This window comes from Curcuma longa, chromosome 2 (genome assembly GCF_044706935.1).
Source record: "Curcuma longa cultivar G26 ecotype Majalengka, Jawa Barat chromosome 2, ITB_CL_G26_1.1, whole genome shotgun sequence".
In the NCBI taxonomy this organism is placed as follows: domain Eukaryota; kingdom Viridiplantae; phylum Streptophyta; class Magnoliopsida; order Zingiberales; family Zingiberaceae; genus Curcuma; species Curcuma longa.
Genome location: NC_133862.1, coordinates 13,724,957 through 13,743,844, shown reverse-complemented (window position 1 = coordinate 13,743,844; position 18,888 = coordinate 13,724,957). Strand labels below are relative to the sequence as shown.

The 18,888-nt window shown below is 36.9% G+C and overlaps 3 protein-coding genes across 3 annotated transcripts; all 3 read right to left on the bottom strand.

Annotated features, from left to right (window-relative positions):
- Nucleotides 1-339: 339 nt before the first annotated feature.
- On the bottom strand, nucleotides 340-10,217 carry LOC141821934 (FHA domain-containing protein FHA2-like). The gene is made up of 3 exons (XM_074709321.1): nucleotides 9,506-10,217; nucleotides 1,530-1,687; nucleotides 340-793 (listed from the first exon to the last, which is right to left on the bottom strand). The coding sequence occupies exons 1-3, from the start codon at nucleotides 10,215-10,217 to the stop codon at nucleotides 587-589; spliced, it is 1,077 nt and encodes a 358-aa protein (XP_074565422.1). The 3' UTR covers nucleotides 340-586.
- Nucleotides 10,218-10,894: 677 nt separating this feature from the next.
- Nucleotides 10,895-15,279, bottom strand: LOC141821926 (15-cis-zeta-carotene isomerase, chloroplastic). The gene is made up of 4 exons (XM_074709312.1): nucleotides 14,813-15,279; nucleotides 11,850-11,996; nucleotides 11,486-11,695; nucleotides 10,895-11,396 (listed from the first exon to the last, which is right to left on the bottom strand). The coding sequence occupies exons 1-4, from the start codon at nucleotides 15,242-15,244 to the stop codon at nucleotides 11,061-11,063; spliced, it is 1,125 nt and encodes a 374-aa protein (XP_074565413.1). The 5' UTR covers nucleotides 15,245-15,279; the 3' UTR covers nucleotides 10,895-11,060.
- A 1,221-nt stretch (nucleotides 15,280-16,500) lies between these two features.
- On the bottom strand, nucleotides 16,501-17,163 carry LOC141822111 (uncharacterized). The gene is made up of 2 exons (XM_074709537.1): nucleotides 17,049-17,163; nucleotides 16,501-16,968 (listed from the first exon to the last, which is right to left on the bottom strand). Exons 1-2 carry the CDS (start codon nucleotides 17,124-17,126, stop codon nucleotides 16,714-16,716), a joined length of 333 nt encoding a protein of 110 aa, XP_074565638.1. The 5' UTR covers nucleotides 17,127-17,163; the 3' UTR covers nucleotides 16,501-16,713.
- Nucleotides 17,164-18,888: the final 1,725 nt, after the last annotated feature.

Below are 18,888 nucleotides of genomic sequence, written 5' to 3'. Positions count from 1 at the left end.
TCGTGATCAACTGCAGTTTGATTTTTTTTCTTATCTATAAGGCATGCAACAGACTTGCAAAAGAGGACAAGGGTTCGAAGCCTGACGAAGCCAGACAATACCCTCCTGCGTCGTGATCAATTGCAGTTTCTCGATTTACCTCCTCATAGATGGTCGTGGGACCGAACGTGTGGGGCCGCTAAGGTGACGGATTCCGTCTTTTTGCAGAAAAAGAATAGGATTTCATAATATGAGAGACATGGAAAGACAATACTTCAATAGATAAATGTTCAGCAAACAATAGGAGAAATAGAATATGATTCAGCTATTTGGTCATTGACGAATTAACTAAACTGAGTCAGTTCCAGTTTGCAATGCATCATCACTATAAATAAAATGTCCTTATAATGTCAAAAACTATTACCTGAAGAAGAAAAAAAAGGTTGAATGGTAAAAACAACATAAAAGGCTGTATGATGTTAAAAAAAAAAAATACGCATCACTTGGGTCCCAAGAGCCATGTGCAAAAAGAGATCCATGAGCCATTATGCTTTTGTTTTGGGATGCATTCGTGGAGTTGTGTCGATATGAAACTGCATCAAGTGGATTAGGAGATCAAAGAAACTAAAGAAACGAACTCTGATGCAGATCTTCCCTTGGACTTGTTGATAACAAAGTGCTGTGGATATTTTCGCAGGAGCAACAGAAGGCCATGCCAGGGTTTTCCATTGGTTTCAGTGGTTGGCCATTCCTCGGATGTGAGATATCTTCTTGCCCTGCTATGATGCCACAAATTGCCAAACTCTTCCAGCAGCTGGGTTCATGTCATAAAATGGCATCAAAAAGATGTGACAGGTTACAATATTTAGCAAGAAGAGATGAGTGTTCAAATGGTATACAAACATATTTTCATCAAAACAGTTAGAAGAAGGCAAGTAATCTCTATTAAAGAAAAGAAAAAGGATATTTTTAAAAAATTCTTTTCTTTTTATAGCAGTCCATTTTCCCGATTTAGCACTTTCTGACGTGGGTCACGACATGTATACTATGTATGGATTTGACAACAGTGCTGCAACTATCTCATCAGACATGCAGATATAATGATGCAACAACTTCATGTTCTGTGAAGTATTTTAATGCATTATATACTTTCATCTAGAGCTGCAAATAATGGACCCAAACAAAGAATCACTGAGATCAAGCAAGTTAGTGTGTAGAATAGTAGAATTGTAGGGTGCTTGATTGCTTCAGTATCTCACACAAACCAACTTCCAAGTGGCAGACTTTAAATTTGCTTGGTTGGTAACCCAAGAAAATACACAGCATGCATTATATATAGCTTGATTATATTAAAGAATTAATGAGGAGGACGCAACAATGATAAAATTCACTTTTTCTCTGCTATTCAGTTACATTGGTGCAGGGATCAGAAAATAGATATCAGTAACTTGTGCATGCTAGAATACCTTCACACAGAAGAAGAATACTTTAATCGATCAGATCAAAACTTCAGAAACCAATGAATTTGATGGAAGATTCAAATATCAAACCTCCGCATGAAGTTTCTCCACGGACACCCATTCACCAGGCCCACAAAGATCAGAGAGCACTGTCGTTACAGAAGTTATAACCTCTTTTTCTTCCAACATAAGGAGTCGCTGATTATCTGCTTCCCTATCAGCTCTTGACCTTCTCTCAGCTTTTGTAACTGATTATAATATAAGGTGATGAGATCACTGTAATATCAATAAATAAAAAGGGACAAACGAATTATATAATATGTTTGATGCTTTATTGATAATCACCCTTTTCAAGAAAAAACTTGGCTCATAAATTAATGCTATTCAACTTTAGTAAGAATTCATTTATGTTAATAAATGCTATATGTTTAGCAATTCAAAATCATTCAAAAATTTTGTGTTTTCAATGCCATCATTAAGCTGTGTTTTAGGCTACAACCATATAAAATTACCAATGGGCATGCCATCCAATGTTAAATTCTAATGTCCTCCTCTATAAATAAAACCGGAGAATTATGAGAACAAATTCATGCAATATTTAAAACATTGCTCTCTTCTACAGAAAAATTTCACAATCTTGTTCATTATGTTGGGCAAAAAGTAAAGAGTTGATCAAAGATTTCTTAGCAGCATACTAGCTTGACAAACATTTTTGTGGGTTGCACCTCTAAGTACAAAGGTGACAAACTCAAAAAATGGAGTGTCTCTTACTCTTAGGATAGTTTTTAATACACCTGTTGGGCTTTCCAGTAACTTTTACAAAATATTATTTGTTTCATCATTTGATTACATAGTAGAATATTGCCATCATTAATATTAAAGTCAACATTCTAAAAGCAAGGAATTATAAGTATTATATAAGATTTTTCATCATAGTTGTTTGTAAAAAAAATTGTTAGATATTATCATTGCTTTAAGGCTTAGTATATAAATATAGCATAACTTTTAACATTTTTATTAAATCTAGCACACCCTTCATTTTTCTCTAATTTAGCACAACGTTTAGGTTTTACATTACAATCTAGCATCCAACATCATTCCTTTCAGTTTCAAATAAAATGTTGCTCTAGCATCCAAGTAGCACATTGTCAACCCAAAAGTTACACACTAGGCTTCTTATATAACATGGATCGGTTTAAGCTAGAATTCTGTATGTAAATTTTATTACATCTAGCACAACCAATATAAGTTCTATTAAATGTAGCACAATTGATATTAGTTCCTTAAAATATAATACATAGTACATAGTTGAGGTTATATAAGGTGGGAGAGCTAAAAAAGAAGAGAAGCTAGTTGTTCTAGTGTTTTTCACATTGTGTGAAATTGTCATTCCTACATTGCTTGATTTGATATGTTTTTATTATAATCTTAAACGTTCCGCTAAGTCAACCGAAACTCTATAGCTATCTCATTGTCACTTACCTCTAGCCATCAAAGCTTTGGAGATGGTTTCTATGGTGTCCATAAGATATGATTCTGCTACTTCAACCAGATTGACGAGAGGCCATGTGTGAATGGGCACTAGAGGTGATATGTAGTATGCAACAAAACTTGAGACTAAAATCTGACTCATAAAAATTAAAAGACTAAAGTAGTGAAAAGGTAGAAATTAAAAGACTAAGTGTCCATTCACATAGTGACAATCTGGATAAAGAGATGATCTTAACAATTAGTCTCATTTGTTCATCATTGATCATGAAACTGATTGTGCACATGATTGACTGTGGAAGAAATAAAATTGAATACTCAATATCGTATTTGTAGTGTTTTGTTTCTTTTTTGTCTAATGTGTTTTGATCATGCCATCTTAAATCACATTAGCTACTGTGTAATAAAGTATTATGTCACTCTTAAATATAGAGTTTGCATTTGAAATATTGTGCTACAATTTTTTAGAAACTTATACTAATTGTGTTAATTTTAAAAACAAAGTGACAATCTGGGTCAAACTAGACCGATGCACATAGGACGTCTAATGTGCCTTCATGATTAGGAAAGTGCTATGTGGATGTCAAGTAAGCATTTTAACAAAATCTACATCAGCAGATGCTATATGTTAACATAAACCCTAAATACTACGCAAAATTAGAGAAAAATGAAAAGTTGTGCTAGATTAAAGAAATAACGGTTGCACTATATTTATGTATTGATATTTTTTTAATTATTTGAATATAATTTGAATTTTATAACATTATGGTTTATGATATAATTGTTAAATATGTTAGGATATGTGGTCTATGTTACCCTAAATTTGATAATTGAAAAAACATATAATTGTTAGATAATGATGAATTGTACATTGATATTATTTGACAAATTATGTCAAAAAATTCATCCTTTATTTGAAAAAAAACATTAACCTTAATTATATTATCATCATCAATAGCAAGACATATTTATACCAAGGGATTAACCATGAATCTTATTCCACTATTAGCTTTATGCAATGTTATTTCACTAAAATATATTCAAATTAAAATATTTTTATATTGACTAATGTTACTTTGGTCGACCCCACTTAATGGGATAAAGGTTTGATTGTTATTGTTGTATTGACCAATGTACTTTAATCTCGTTGTACCCTTACAATTTTCATTGACTAACTCTTCGGACTATCAAATAAATTAATCATCTTTAAATATGTCCATACCATCTCATCATACTACCTCTTGTTTTATCTTCTAAAAGAGCTACGCCTAAATACACTTAGAAATTAGAATTTTGTTTATCATTGTATCAACTCCACTCAAACATTTTATCATTCTCATCTTTTGATTACATTAACTTTTTATAAGTCCTAGCATCCCATCCATAAAGCATGGGTCAAACTTTTGATTAAATTTATATTCTTGGATTTGCTTCAAATTTATGCAGAAAAATAATTCTTTTTTCCTCTTATGTTCATGGGTGCCTTTAAACACCATAGAGATGAATTTCTCTTATGCCTAAACATAGAGCTGTTGTCAGCTTCATGGATTGGTAACTCCAAATAAAATTTCCACTTACCATTGTGGATCGCAAGCTGCTTCCAAAACATTTGTTCCTGATGAGAATCCTATTGAAATGTTCAATGAAAACTCTACAAGAAAACGATTCAGAAACTAGCCATCCTATTTATAAAACTTCCAAAAGATTGACTTTCAATGCAAGCATCACATTTGTATCAAAGATATTTTCTTTGATACAGTGGCATCGAAAGGTTTAATGCTTCTTTTCTTAAGTGTTGCATGGGAGATGATAAACCTATTGCTATCTACCAATGACCAATTTCATAAATTCGAAGAAGTCCAAATAAAAGACACTAATTTCCAAAAAATTTATGTTACCTTGTCATAGATACACTATTCCTTCTCAGGCTGGTGTGGCTAAGGTTTCCTTCATGAACAAGAAATAACATTTTCCCAAGGCCTCACTCTATAAGAACACACAAGCAACATAAGGGCAAAAATGTCCTCCTAGAAATCTGGTAAAGGTTAACCTAGTCAAAAACAAATCCAAAACCAACAACAACAAATACTAGAAAGTCTCATCAAAACAATAATCCCAATACCAAGTCCAAAAGGCAAAAAATTCAAGCTCAAGTCTGATGTACATACGAGAAACAGACAACCTTCTGTGACAATTTCAGGAAAACAAATCATCTCAATAGGAATTGCTTCCATAAGACAATAAAGCCTTGAAAGAAGGAAGAAGTTCTCCCCAACCTCAACCTTATCTCCACCTAACCACCCCTTCTAGTTGAGAATGGTGGTCGGAAAGAGGAAATTATAATTCAAACATGTTCAAGTCATCCTGTTTTCCAATGTTGCAGCATATTTATGAAAACCAAAATAGAGATCAACCTAGCCAAGCTCTAGGTCATTAGTCCACTAATTGAATTAGTGGATCAATTAGTTAAACCACATGTCAATACAAGAATTGACCCAGTCAAGTTCACTGGTCAGACCAACCAAGATTAATTGATCGATTGCATATTTACTATGCAGGAACGTATACATATCAACTTATAAAGTTTAGAAAATTATATATTTCTCATAGTAAAAAATGAAAATTTTCTATATTGTTATATATTTTTTCATAAATACAACTTGATTGAATATTTTGGACAGTGTTGTAAATGGCGGTACCGCCTCAGCTGCCTAAGCGGTGCCCAAGCGGTTGAATTTTTTTTTTTACTATTTTTTATACATAATATTATAAATAGTCATCCTTCTTTATGATGGTCATGCATAAATAAATTTCAGACAATACAATACAATTTATATAAAGTACAAATAAATATATAAATGCAACTAATAAGACAAAGCCCGTCATCGGGCTCGAGAGACACTTTTGGACTGTCATCAAGCTCGGGCGACACATCCGGGCCCGTCGCCAGGCTCACGCAACATGTTTGGACTCGCCATCGGGCTCGGGCGACGCGTTCGGGCTTGTGTGATGCGTCCGGACTTGTCGGTAGGCCCAGACGATGCATCCAGACGCATTGATGGTAGCGGTGGCAGTTCCAGACGGAAGGAGGTGAGTTGTTTAAAGGCAGTTTTTTAACCTACATTGACTTTGACCGCCTAAAACACCGCCTAAGGCAAAGGCAGTGCGGTTAATATCCGCCTCCCGCCTAGGCGGCCGTTTCAGCCGCCATTTAGAACACTGATTTTGGATAACTATGGTAATGATAAATAATAATATGGAAAAAAATAAATAAATCCTAAGTATTAAACAAAGACCTGATTTTCATGATTTAAAATTTATGATGCATTATTTTGAACAATATATATCAACAAAAGAGATTCGGATATAAAATACTAATGCTAAGCAATATAAATAAAAAATACAAATGACATCTATTTCTATGAATATAAATTCTTAGATATATAAATTAAAAGTATAATAATATGAATTTAAGTTGATAATATTAAAATAAATTAACTATAATAACATATTTAATGTTTCTGGAATGGCAAGTGCAAAAATCAATAAACTTGTAGAAATATTGTGTGTGTGTGTGTGTATTATCAAAGTTAAAAAATATTCATTAACTATGTAAGAGAAATAATTTAAAACAATAATAAAATGATTTTCAAACTTCATCCAAAATTGAAAGAGTGACATGAGTAAATGCATAGCGAACCATTAGAATAAGCAAATACTATCACAATAATTCAACTAAAAATAAAAATATTAAAATAAATATCAATTACAATAAATATGACACTGTCATATTATCAAGAATGACATACTAGCAAAAGATACATACCATAAGTCTAAAATATCCAAGGAAAAGGATAAATTTGCTCATTTACATCTTCCTCAAAGAAAGAGCATTTTGAACCTTCGGCTAATCTTTGTCGAAAATGAGCTAGTTTTTAAAAACTTGGTCCGTTCAATCAACTCTTCACAAAAGTAACACAGTCAATGGATTCGACCCTATTGGTTTCATTCCCAGTATGTGAGTAAACTGGTGAACTGGCATAGGTTCTGATTCAAACTATTTTGTTCCAAATGGAGGACTTAGTCAATTTTCATGATTATGGTTTCACGACACAGTGATGTGTAATTCTAGATGATGGCACTACAAAGGACATATAAATGGAAAGATAAGATATGGGGAAAATCTTTACTTTAAATGACATATCTTATGTGTCAAGAAATCCTAAAATATTAGTTACTGAGTCTCTATCAGTTCAAAAGGATATTAAAAATTTAAGTGTCATAGGATCCAATAAAGGTAGTCATAATCAAAGGAAAATAGTGTAATGAATCAAATGATACTATAACTGTTGTTTTACTTCCATAAATGTATTGCATTTGTGGCATGAACGACTATGATGTGTAATGACAGAATTAGACAAATGATGAAATTAAATTTGATACATAAGTTAAATTCTAGTTTGTTATCTGAATGTGAAGTTTGTGTTGAAGCAAAATACTAAAAATTCACGTAATCTGTGATGAGAAACTCTAAGTTTGTATATAGTGCAAAATGATGTTTATGATTCCATACACTTAATGGTAATCATTACTTTACCACTGTTATTGTTTATTGATAGTTGTACTAAATTCTGTTATTCAGATGAAGTTTTAGATCAACTTGTTGTTTATAAAATATAGACAAAAAATTAATTAGATTGAAAAGTAAAAAATTCTCAGCTCTAATCAAGGTGGTGCCCACAACTCTAACTTTATTACCAGTTTTTTGTCAAAATCATGGTATTGTACATGGGATTACTGCACCATACTCTCAATCCAAAATGTGGAATAAAGTAAAATAGAACTCAGACATGGTAATGTCATGCTAATCACTTGCCTTATTGAAAGCTTGTGGAATGGAAGCACTCCTTCATGTTTCGTTCTCAATCGTGAAACTTTTAAAAGTAGCAACCAGACCCCATATGAATTGTCAAAAGCTAGACCCCCTAAGTTCATTTCTTTCTGAAGGCATACTTTTGAGTGGTATTTTATCCATTCAAAGTATAAAAGATATTCTTCTTCAGCAAAGGTGGAATCCGCCACCTCAGCAACCCCACACGGTCGGCCCCACGACCATCTATGAGGAGGTAAATCGGGAAGTTGTAGTTGACCACGACGGAGGAGGACATTGCCTCGGCTTCGCCGAGATTCGACCCTTGCCCATTTCGGCAACTCTGCTCCGTTGTAACCAACTCAACTATGCTCCGGGGGCAAAACGATACTCAACCTCATGATGGTTTGTTGCGAGGCATACGATTCAAGGTTTTAAAGCTACCATTAAAATCTCAACAAATAAAATAGTAATTTTTCACAGTCCAGATCAGGAGCCTGGACTTCTCAAATATGCTATTGTGTCTATCTCACTCTAGACTGATTAATCTTCAACCAGAAGGAGCTTTTCTTTATTGCTTCTCGGATCTGCTTTAATTCAAGCCTCTCTACATCTTATTGTGTAGGCCTTGTGATCAGAGTTTCGCCATCCATTCCACTTATAGTTTGATGTCCTCTGGTAGAATGGACCATCTTTGCCAACTTGATATGGTTTCTCATGATCCTAAAAATGTCTACATAATGTCATGGCTTGTATGGAGCTCTCCATATCAGGATTACTACCAAAGATCTGCTTCACGAAAGGGTTTGAGAGATTTGGACTCGACTCAAATTGTATCTTGTGCCACCTAGTTGAGGAGTCAAACTTACTGCTCTTCTTCAATTATGTGTTTGCTCAGCAGGGTTGACTTCAGATCCTTTCCATTTGACAAGGAGATGGTAGCGGAGGCCTCATTGAAGAAGTGGAAAAGTGCTTCCAGTCTCCTAGGGTGAGAGCAATTAAGGGTCTTCGATACTTCTTGTGCAAACATGGCTTTATACCATCTGGACAGCTAGAAATGACTCCCTGTTTCATTTAAAACAACCAGACTATTTTGAATGGTGGCAATGCTAGCTCCATCTGTTGCACCTATCTGTTTTTTGGATTCCTCCAGAATTCTTCAAGAAGTTCTCTTCAGCCTTGAAGCAGCTGAATAATTGGGTTGCTTGTCAATTGAACTGACATTGTGTTCAGTTTTGCACTGCTGCAGTTTTTTCACAGAGTGTGCATGTTACAGCATTGCATCTTCAGCGTGCACTCTTGGGCTGTGTTTTGTGGTTCTACAGCACTGTCACGTTTTCCAGCAGCCGAGCTCTTGAAAATAGATCTTAGAAACGCCACTTAGCTGGCCATCTCCTGCCCAGGCAACTAGCATTAACTTCCACGTTTCTAAGCTAGATTTCAGACTTGTGCTCACTCTTCTACATTTTCACTCGGTGTTCTGCAAGCTTACTTATTTACTTGATACTACTTAATGCTTTTCCCCGGTGAACAACTTGGTTCTGCATTATCCTATAATTTACAGGTCTACAAAACTTACAATTTTTTTTCAATTTTCTAAGGGAAAATTCAAGCTCAATTTAATAAAAACCTTCATAGTCGCCACTGATGCAAGAAAATAATTGATATAAAATAAGCGTTTTGATGGGGGAATGTGTAAAAGAAGTACCTGGACGTCGCGATGGCTTTTCGTTGCTTGTCCTACGATAACCTTCCTCCGGTTCGTCCTCTGAAATTCCTCTCAGTCGCTTTCCATCATTGCGAACAATCGATTCCCTGGCATCATCAGCCTCTTCCTCTTCCTCCTCCTCCTCCTCCTCCTCCTCGTCATTTGCATCGTCCTCATCGTAGCTGCCATCTTCATCGTTAACCACGGGAATCCCACCATCACGAGGATCCACAAGGTCCGCGCACCCCGGGAGAGCGGCCCCTGACAGCAGCCGAGTAGCGGGAGCGGTTTCACCGCCAAATAGGGATCGGGTAGGAAGGAGAAAGTAAAACTGCTTTTCCCCCATCTGGAGGAGATCTTGGGAATCGAGCTTGACGGGCGGCGTGCCGGGGACGTAGAGGACGCCTTCGACCAAGCACCCATTCTTCCCCAGGACCTCGAGGGCGAAGCGGCGGCGTGCAAAGTCGTAGAAAATGCGTGCATGGTGGCGGGATATGTTCATGCCGCCGCCGAGCGAGGCGAGATCGACGTCCACCTCCGACGTCTTGCTGTTGCGACCCAGGATGATGGAGTAGGTCTGCATGTAGTACTCGAAGTCCTCCCCTTGGAGTTTGGCGAATCCCACCTCCGCGTTCACCGACTGGGAAGACGCGGCTCCTCCGTCGTCATCCACGCCGCGGACGGAGGCTTCCTTCTTCCGGCCCTTCGCCATGGCTTTTCGTCGGTTCGGTGGTTTTGCGCGACAACGGGTGCGGGGCCCTCTTTAATTAAACAGCCGTGATTGAGTTATTGGGCTTTTTATTAAGAAAGCTGGCCTCGTGCCCCCGAGACATAGCTGAGTTGATTACGACGCAGCAACAGACTTGCAAAAAAAGACAAAAATTCAAATTCTGATTAAGCTCAGGCAATACCTTCCTATATTATGATCAACTGCAGTTTCTCAATTTACCTCCTCACAAATGGTTGTGAGGTCGATCATGTGAGGGTCGCTAAAGTGGTGAAATTCCACCTTTTTATAGAAAAAAAAAAAAGTCGGCCTCACACTGTTATCTCTGTGTTCACCTAGGCATGTCCCAAGGCATAGAGTGAGTTAAAACGAGATAAATTTATGCCCTCTTCTGTGGTTGTGGTGATCAACTGTAATTTTTTGATTTACTTACTCATAGATGATTATAGAATTGACTGTGTCAAACGATTGAGATGGCGAATTTCAACTCACAGGGCATCCATACTCAGTGTTCAACATTTTAGTAAAAAAAATGAAATGTGTCACTCTAACGGCTTTACATGGTTGTCGGACTTTAAATCATTTGTGAGGAGATAAATCGAAAAGTTACAATTGATCATGACGAAGAAAGACTTTACCTCAAATTCATCGAAAAACAAACTCATTGTTCAATATCTTTTGTCTCCTTTTCATTTGATAAAATGTAAAATTGTTTCTCACCATAAACACTACTGCAATGCAGTTTTGTGGCGAAATTTAATTCGACACACATTGTTCATCGCCCAAATTAATTTACATACACAGTAATTCAAGTATACAACTGATGGATCACCAATGAAGTTGAGAACTGGCCGCTTGCATCAGTGGATGTGCAAAATATGCACCGAGAGTCAGAGCTGTGATTGTCAAATAAGGTAGCCGGACAAACTCCTTGTAGTAATCATCAGGTAACTTTTGGCGTCCATCTAAGATGGCACCAAATGGAATCACACTTGTTCTTCTCTTTAAATCTTCAAATTGTTTACCATATCGCAATGCCAACCGTCTATCACCATTCCAAACGCCAAACAGGTGGTGAGCTATCAAGCCAATAGAGGCTGCCACTGCTACTGTGTTTCCGATCCATACCGTATGTGCTAAGCACCATATTACCTGCCCGACCATCTTGGATAATAGAAAAGGTTGAGGATTAGCTAGTATCTAAAAGTAGGATCAAATAAGAAGCACCCGAGAGTAACTCTGGGGGGGAATACCTGAGGGTGTCTAGTGATTCTCATGATTCCTGTCTCCCAGAGATGCAATTTTGGCTTATCGACAGCGGCTACTTCCAACAGATTGAAGGTGGATGGGTAGAGAAAGAAGAAAGAAATGAAGGATGAGAACCACACTAGCTCATGGATTCCAAAAACATTCTGAAGTTGCCACAATTGAGTGCCATCATATCTATGATTGATGAAATAAACCTAGAATAAAGAGCTTTGGAGTTAACACAAGAACATAAGAAACAAACTAAAAAAGTAAAAAACATGAAAAGAGGAGGAACAAAGAACGTCTGTGATACAGCAACAGAAACTGCGCTACTAAAACCAACCATAATCACCAAGATAAAGGACTCACGATGGTACTGACTGCCAAAGGAAGTGAAATCCCAGCAAATATGACTCGGAAAGCCCTCTCTCCAATGAGCTTTTCACCAGAATCTCGAAGACTGGCCAAACCACTATGGACGACGGCAAAAATGAAAACAAGCATCAACAGCACAACCTGTGAAACAAAGCAAATGAGTCAGTAATTTACATCTCAAATGAAGACCTACATAAAGAAAGGTGCTCTTTAGGAAGACAAGCAACTAAAAAAAGGATCTATTTGTATATCAGAGAAAAAATTACTAGCTCGCCTTTTGCAAAGATTTTATCCACTCCTGGTTACTAAATCATGTGGTAGACTTCAAATCTTTTTTTTTTTTTGCAGTTGTGCATGTTTATCACTTTTTTGGCCAGATTTTAAAGAATAGACCCAAAAAAAAAGAAGAGAAAAATAGAACGTAAGCATAGAAGAGGAGGAAAAAAAAAAAGAAAATACAACAGTGTTTAGACCGTTGGGAGAAGGTGGGGATCACAACTATCACCAAGAAAAATTTCAAATTTCAGTAATAAAATGAGAGAGTTGTAATGCCATTTACAATGTCATCTTGACTAAACAAAACCTATCGCTTCCCACTCTAGCTCACCATTTACAATGTAAATAGACTCTAGCTCTAAGTAGTTATGTGGACAACTGGAACTGCTGAACCATCAATCTCTACCAAGTTCATGAACGGCTGGCTACATCATGAAGCTTAAGTAGATTTTCCAGAATTTCAGGACATTATGGACAATAAAAACAGAACTTGTAACATTTTCTTAATTAATAGCATGCACAGGCAGTTATTTAATAACAAGTGAAAAGTTGAAAGGATATGAAATACCTCCCAGTACATGACCCTCTCTCTTTGATTGGCAACTAACAGACCTTATTGTTGAAAAGGTTGTAAAGTGAATGAACTATTATAACATAATAAAAAATGTTAAGGAAATCTTAGTAACACAACTAAACCAAAAGAGAATATCATTAGGGATAACAAGCAAAGCCATTTTCATGATATGTTACAAATGAAGTGAAAGTAATGTGTATGTTGGGACCATACTTGTAAGCATCAGCATTCTCAAAGCTATATGCCTCATAACCTCATCATTTTAAGAGCTTCACCAATTTAATAGGAGAATCAGGCCTGTTGAATCAGACCAGTTAACTACGTTAAGATTAAGATGCTGCTCTAGTTTCAGTTTCTGCTAGAATATATTGGCATGGGAACACCCAACTGCAGATGACTCACAGTTCACCAATATGCAAACCATATAGTATAGAAAAGTTTGAACAAATCTCTAAAAAAGATGAAATCTATACTAGGAGACCTAGGAGTTCCATCAACTACTTCATCACCATCACCATTTTAAAAGGAGAATCTGGTCTATCCAATCAGATCAATCAACTACATGAAGATTAAGATGTTGCTCTAGTTTCAATTTCTGCTAGAGTATATTGGCATGGGAACATCCAACTGCAGATGATTCATAGTTCACCAAATACGTAAACTATATTGGCATAGAAAAAGTCTAACCAAGTCTTGGAAGAAGATGAAATCTAAACTGGGAAACATAAACAATTTCATCAACTACTCCTGTAATGCAATACTATATAGTATAAAAAAGCAATTCTTGGATTCTTTCATATGTACAATGTTTTTAAATTCGACAAAACAATCATTGGCTATTCTTGTTTAAATTAGAAAAACAATAATACGTCTCCAGTCATCAAGTGATATTGGAGTTGCAAAACCCATTGAAAGGTAAACTTTGTGGAGTTGAATTCTTAAACCGTCTCCGAGCTATCATCAATGTTTCCACTAGGTTTCTCAACTTTTGGGGTCAATTGCATGGCCAACCTCTGATATTTTTTCATTCAAGAAACTCAATTAGGCTAGCTTGATGAGAATTAGTAGAACATGGTGTGGATGCTTAATCAAAAGCTGCAGCATGTCCTAGTTAGCATTGAGGTGACTGATTTATGGGATGCAAAAGAGCATGAAATAACCATATATTCATGAAAATTTTCAATTCAATTATTTGCATATTAGACATTATGATTATGATGAAAAATCGTGATATGGATGGTTAGGCTTAGTTGATAATCATCATCATTAAGGGCATTGAATGAGTGATCTAGTGAAAACAAACTCTAATTTTTAGTGACCTGATGGAAACAAAATTTTAGGGACCTCCTAGGGACATTAGTGATAGAATATGTTAAATTTAGATGATTAACATAAACTTTGCCCAACTAGTTGTGGACTTGGTGCCTAGTATCAAGCTTGGCTTCTTGAAGCAACAATTGTTCCGTGCTCTAGTAATGTTACAGTCTGTTGCCATCAAAGTTTTCCTACCATCAGTGGGAACTTGTAAGCAGTTGTAACCACACAAATATACAATGACCAAGAGTTGTAGCAAGTATATGCATTACTTTGCTTATTAATACCATAGTTCTTAAGCTGAAGCAAATTAGGTGAATCCTTAACCTAAAGTGGGACTAGAAACCAACAGGCTCTTAAAGAAACTTAGAACTGATAAATCTGCCAAAGAGATAATGAAAAAGAAGGTAAGAAAGCCTATTTAACAAAGCAGATAAACTAACAGCCGGACAGTAATACCAATGACTAATGAAAATAAATTATTTATTCCCTGATAAAAGTAAAAGAAAAAAAGAATAACAAGCCATGTTTCAAAACATTCCAATGTCACACTAGACCTGTTTCAAAAAGAATGAAGTCGTCTCAGTCAAACAATCAAATACATGCAAATTAATCATCACTACTACTTATTTATCTCTTATCTCTCTTTCCTCCGATTTTCTATTTAGAATTTCAAAAGGGATACTGCCAATCAGAGAAAAGTACAAATGTTAACAACTCAATCAAATAAACACGTATCCAAAAGGTTATAACATTAATCCTTGTAAGTCGGATACTTTGTGTACATAGTCACCTCCGGGCTCTCTGAAAGTCCAGAAACGGCATCGATGTATGCGGCGCCGAACCCTGTGGACGGACTAATCCACAGAATGTTGAGCGCACCGAGCACGACACCCAGTATAGCGGTGAAATAGACCCAGGAAGATAGTTTCTGCTCCCTCAGCTCGAACGCTGCAGAATCTTCGCCGACGGGAGCTTCATCGGGCAACGGATTCTCCGATTCCGCTCCGCCAATGGAGGTCCCTCCTGCACGAATGCTAGCCACAAACCGAAGGGAACTGCACGGACTGGGGCGCCAAAGGCGAGGTGTTTGGGAGGGTTGTGGAAGGGGGAGGGAAGGGACACGGCGGAGCGAGTGGGTTGCGCCGTTGCAGGGAGAAGGGAAGCGATGGGGAGAGGAGAGGCGGAAAGGCGTTGAGACGGAGAGGAGAAGCGGAGACGCCATTTCTGAATGGCAAAAATGGGATGTTTTGTGCGGAGGAGTCGATGAGACGCCGTTTAAAATAAGGTTAAACCCGCACAATCGCGATGGTATCTCTACGTTGAGATGCTTGAGTGGGTACTTTTGACAGTGCGCCGTGCTAGTGGCCAATTCCTCCTCAATCCTCTTAGCTCATGACATGTTTTGAAGGATATTGTTATTGTTAATAAATAAAAGAAGTTTCTAGTCAAAGAATTATCATGTTTTGTCACACTTTCGAACTCGTAACGAGTTAATTTATGATTTGATTTAATTTGATTCGACTAGATCAGCTTAACAATTGCAAGTCAGCCTCGAATTGCATATGGAGCAATGATACACTACATAAAAATGTAGCATAAAATACAACAACATGACACATTTCCATGCATGCAGTGTGTCATGTTGGATTTTCATGTTACATGTTCATGTAGTGTATCATTTTTCTTGCATATGTGGCTCGACCAGCTTCATAGAACTCGAACAAACAGTTAGTAGGCAGACAAGATTCCTCTCTTCACATGGAGGAGGCTGGCTGGTTTATCCTGGATAATCCAGGTGGTCAACAAGATTCCTCTCTTCACAAAAAGGCCTTCCCTGCCATGCATACTTACAGATTGAAAATAAAGATTGTGGGGGCATTAGCCATACCATTTTCATGAATTCCCACATGCAGAGGACAGTACCATTGCACTTATTTCACATAGAAAATAAAAATACCTAATTTATGGATCCATCACAAATTCACACTTGCCCCAGCTTAAATTTAATCACCAGGCCCTTGTGAATCTGAATTTTCTGATGGTGAGACCATATTTTTCAATGATCCCAGCACAAAAGACACATAATGTGTTACTTACTGTGTTCCAGACACCCCTTACATTCCTCCTCTACAAATCATCATCCCAACTTCTGCAATAAAACTTGTTACAGGCACTCAAACACTCAGCAAGTAAATGAGTCCCACCAAATAGGAAGGCTTCCTAATAAATAATGTGTTTATGTAGCTGAGGCTCACAAGAACCACATTGGCAACCCAACTGCATACATAATTATAGGCTTTTAATGCCCCCAGCCAACTCCCACCCACCTCTAATGCCTTTGCAAGGCTACCTCATTGATGTGCCAGTCTTTCCAAAACTCTATGAACCATGAGCCAACTGTGTTGCTTCCTGACCTGACTGTCAGATCTCACTTACAGCAGTAACAGTCTTTCAGAGGCCATTAGGTGAACACATTCGCTGCATTCCTTGACATCGACTAAACTACACTTAATACGATTCAGGAAACAGAACACAAGCACGGGACTGTTCCCCTATGCCAATGCAGCGCATAGGTGAGCCAATAATAATACCAATTATGCATAAAACTAATATAAAGAACAGTTGTTTTAGGAGGGAGTGTTACTCCCTAATGAGCAAGCAATCGGAGGAGATTAGAATTTGGGGATTGTTTCAGAGGTGGCACCCGAAGCAGTTGCAGGATTTGGGGGTGAAGGCGCAGAAGCCGAAGGGCCGGTTGGGGATGTTGCAGTTGATGGTGTAGCAGCAGGGCGAGGGCAGGCAGAGGCCGCGGGGGCCGCCGCAGCACGTGCAGAGGGCACAAATCCGGAAGTTGCTGAGCCGGCGCCGCTTGGCCTCGTCGATCAGCGCCGATTTCACCCCCGGCAAAGCCGATGCCGCCCGCATCGAAGCTGTCGGCCCGCCCGCCTTGCGATCAAACAAAAGCCAGCACAATTAGCACCGAAAATGGAAAATCCAGCGCGGGTGGTTGGCTGACGAGAACTCACCTCAGCTGGGCGTGATGAGAGAGCGGCGAAGAGGAGGATGAAGATAAGGAAGTGGAGGGAAGGCGAGGCGGAAACCATCTCTGTGGAGAAAGAAGGAGAAAGGGAAGGGAAGTGAGAGGCACGGAGCCTTTATTACCTTTTTAGTGTGGAGTGGAGTGCGGAGGGACAAGGTGAGGGAGGGGTTTTGGGTAGGAAAGAAAAGGAAAGTGCGTGACTGAATGGATGATCTTTTTAAGGGATTAAGAAAAACTTACGTTTGTTAATGAATTTAGATTAATTTTTGAAATATAGTTGAGTTAGTTACGATGAAATAAAATTATTAAAATAGATAAAAGTTAAATTTTGATAAAGCAGAGGTAATATCCTTCTCTGTCGTGCTTATCAATAACTTTTCGATTTACTTCCTCATAGATGGTCATGGGATCGACAGATAAGGCCGTTGGGGTGGATTCTATTTTTTATTGAAGTTAATGAATTTAGGCTAACCCCTAGGGCATAGTTGAATTGATTACGATAGAACAAATTTGCTAAAGTGGATAAAAGTCGAATCTCGATAAAGTCGAGGTAATGCTCTTATTCATCGTGGCTAACTGGAGCTTCTCGATTTACCTCCTCACAAATGATCGTAGAGTCCGAATTTCACCTTTTATTGAAGTTAATGAATTTAGACTAGTTTAAATTTATATACTAGCTTTAAATAAACTTATTATATGACTATAAAATAGTCTAAATTACAGAATAAACACATCATGATTTTAAAGGTCTAAGGAATGTATTGGAGTATTTGATTGTAAAAGTAAACCAATTAAGTTTGAATAGAAATTTTGATTAAAAATTACTATATGGTTTTAAATTAGTCTAAATTAAAGTAAAGAAAAGACTTTAAAGGGTCGAAAAAAAACATATAGCAAGATTTATAAAACTAGAGTAGTTTGGAGCATAATTGTATGCAACCATAAACGTTTCTAAATTAGAAAACAACATATTTTTTAATTTAAAAAATTATAAAATGATATAATGGTTTTCAAAATTCCATATTAGAATTTATATGATTTTGTTTTATATTATTTAAGTTTTTTTTTAAATTTTAATATTATTAAAAAAATTATAATTCATATATCAATTTTGACTAAATTTCAGTCAAAATTGTTGTATGAATCTATTTATGGTCGATTTATTATTTTAAGGTGGGTAGAGAAATATAACAAATTTTAAAGAGCAAATTCAGAAAATATTATACCATTAATTTTAAAATTAAATATTTTAAATAGGGTTTACCAAAAATTAATTTTCAATTTTAATTTTGAATCAAATAAATCTGAATTTTTTTTAATTAATCTTGTATTTTTTAATGTTTCTCAATAAAAAGCCAGCACATTGGGAAATTTAATTCATTAATTCCTTATACGAAAAATCGCTATGATAATATACGATATATCAATCCCATAGCATAGTTGAGTTGATTATAATCAAGAGCAGGCACGGCCTTATTGAAATGAGTGAGAGTCGAATCTCGGCGAAGCCGAGAAAATGATCCTCCCCCATTGTGACTAATTATAATTTCTTATAATCATTAACTATATCTAGAGATGTAATCGTCAAATCGCTAGGATTTATACTAGCTAGGAAGGATATACGATATATCCCTTTTATTGGGCCGTACACCCTATCCGGGCCATTTAGAGCTGTTTAGAACCGGGCACGGCCTTGAAAAAAATGGGAATGGGCCTGACGGCCCGTGCCTTCCCCAGCCTAGGGCATCCGGCACGGAAATTTTCCCAGAGAAAGTTTGGTACGACTCGATTGCGTGAAATATATCCGTCCAAGGAGGAATCAACGA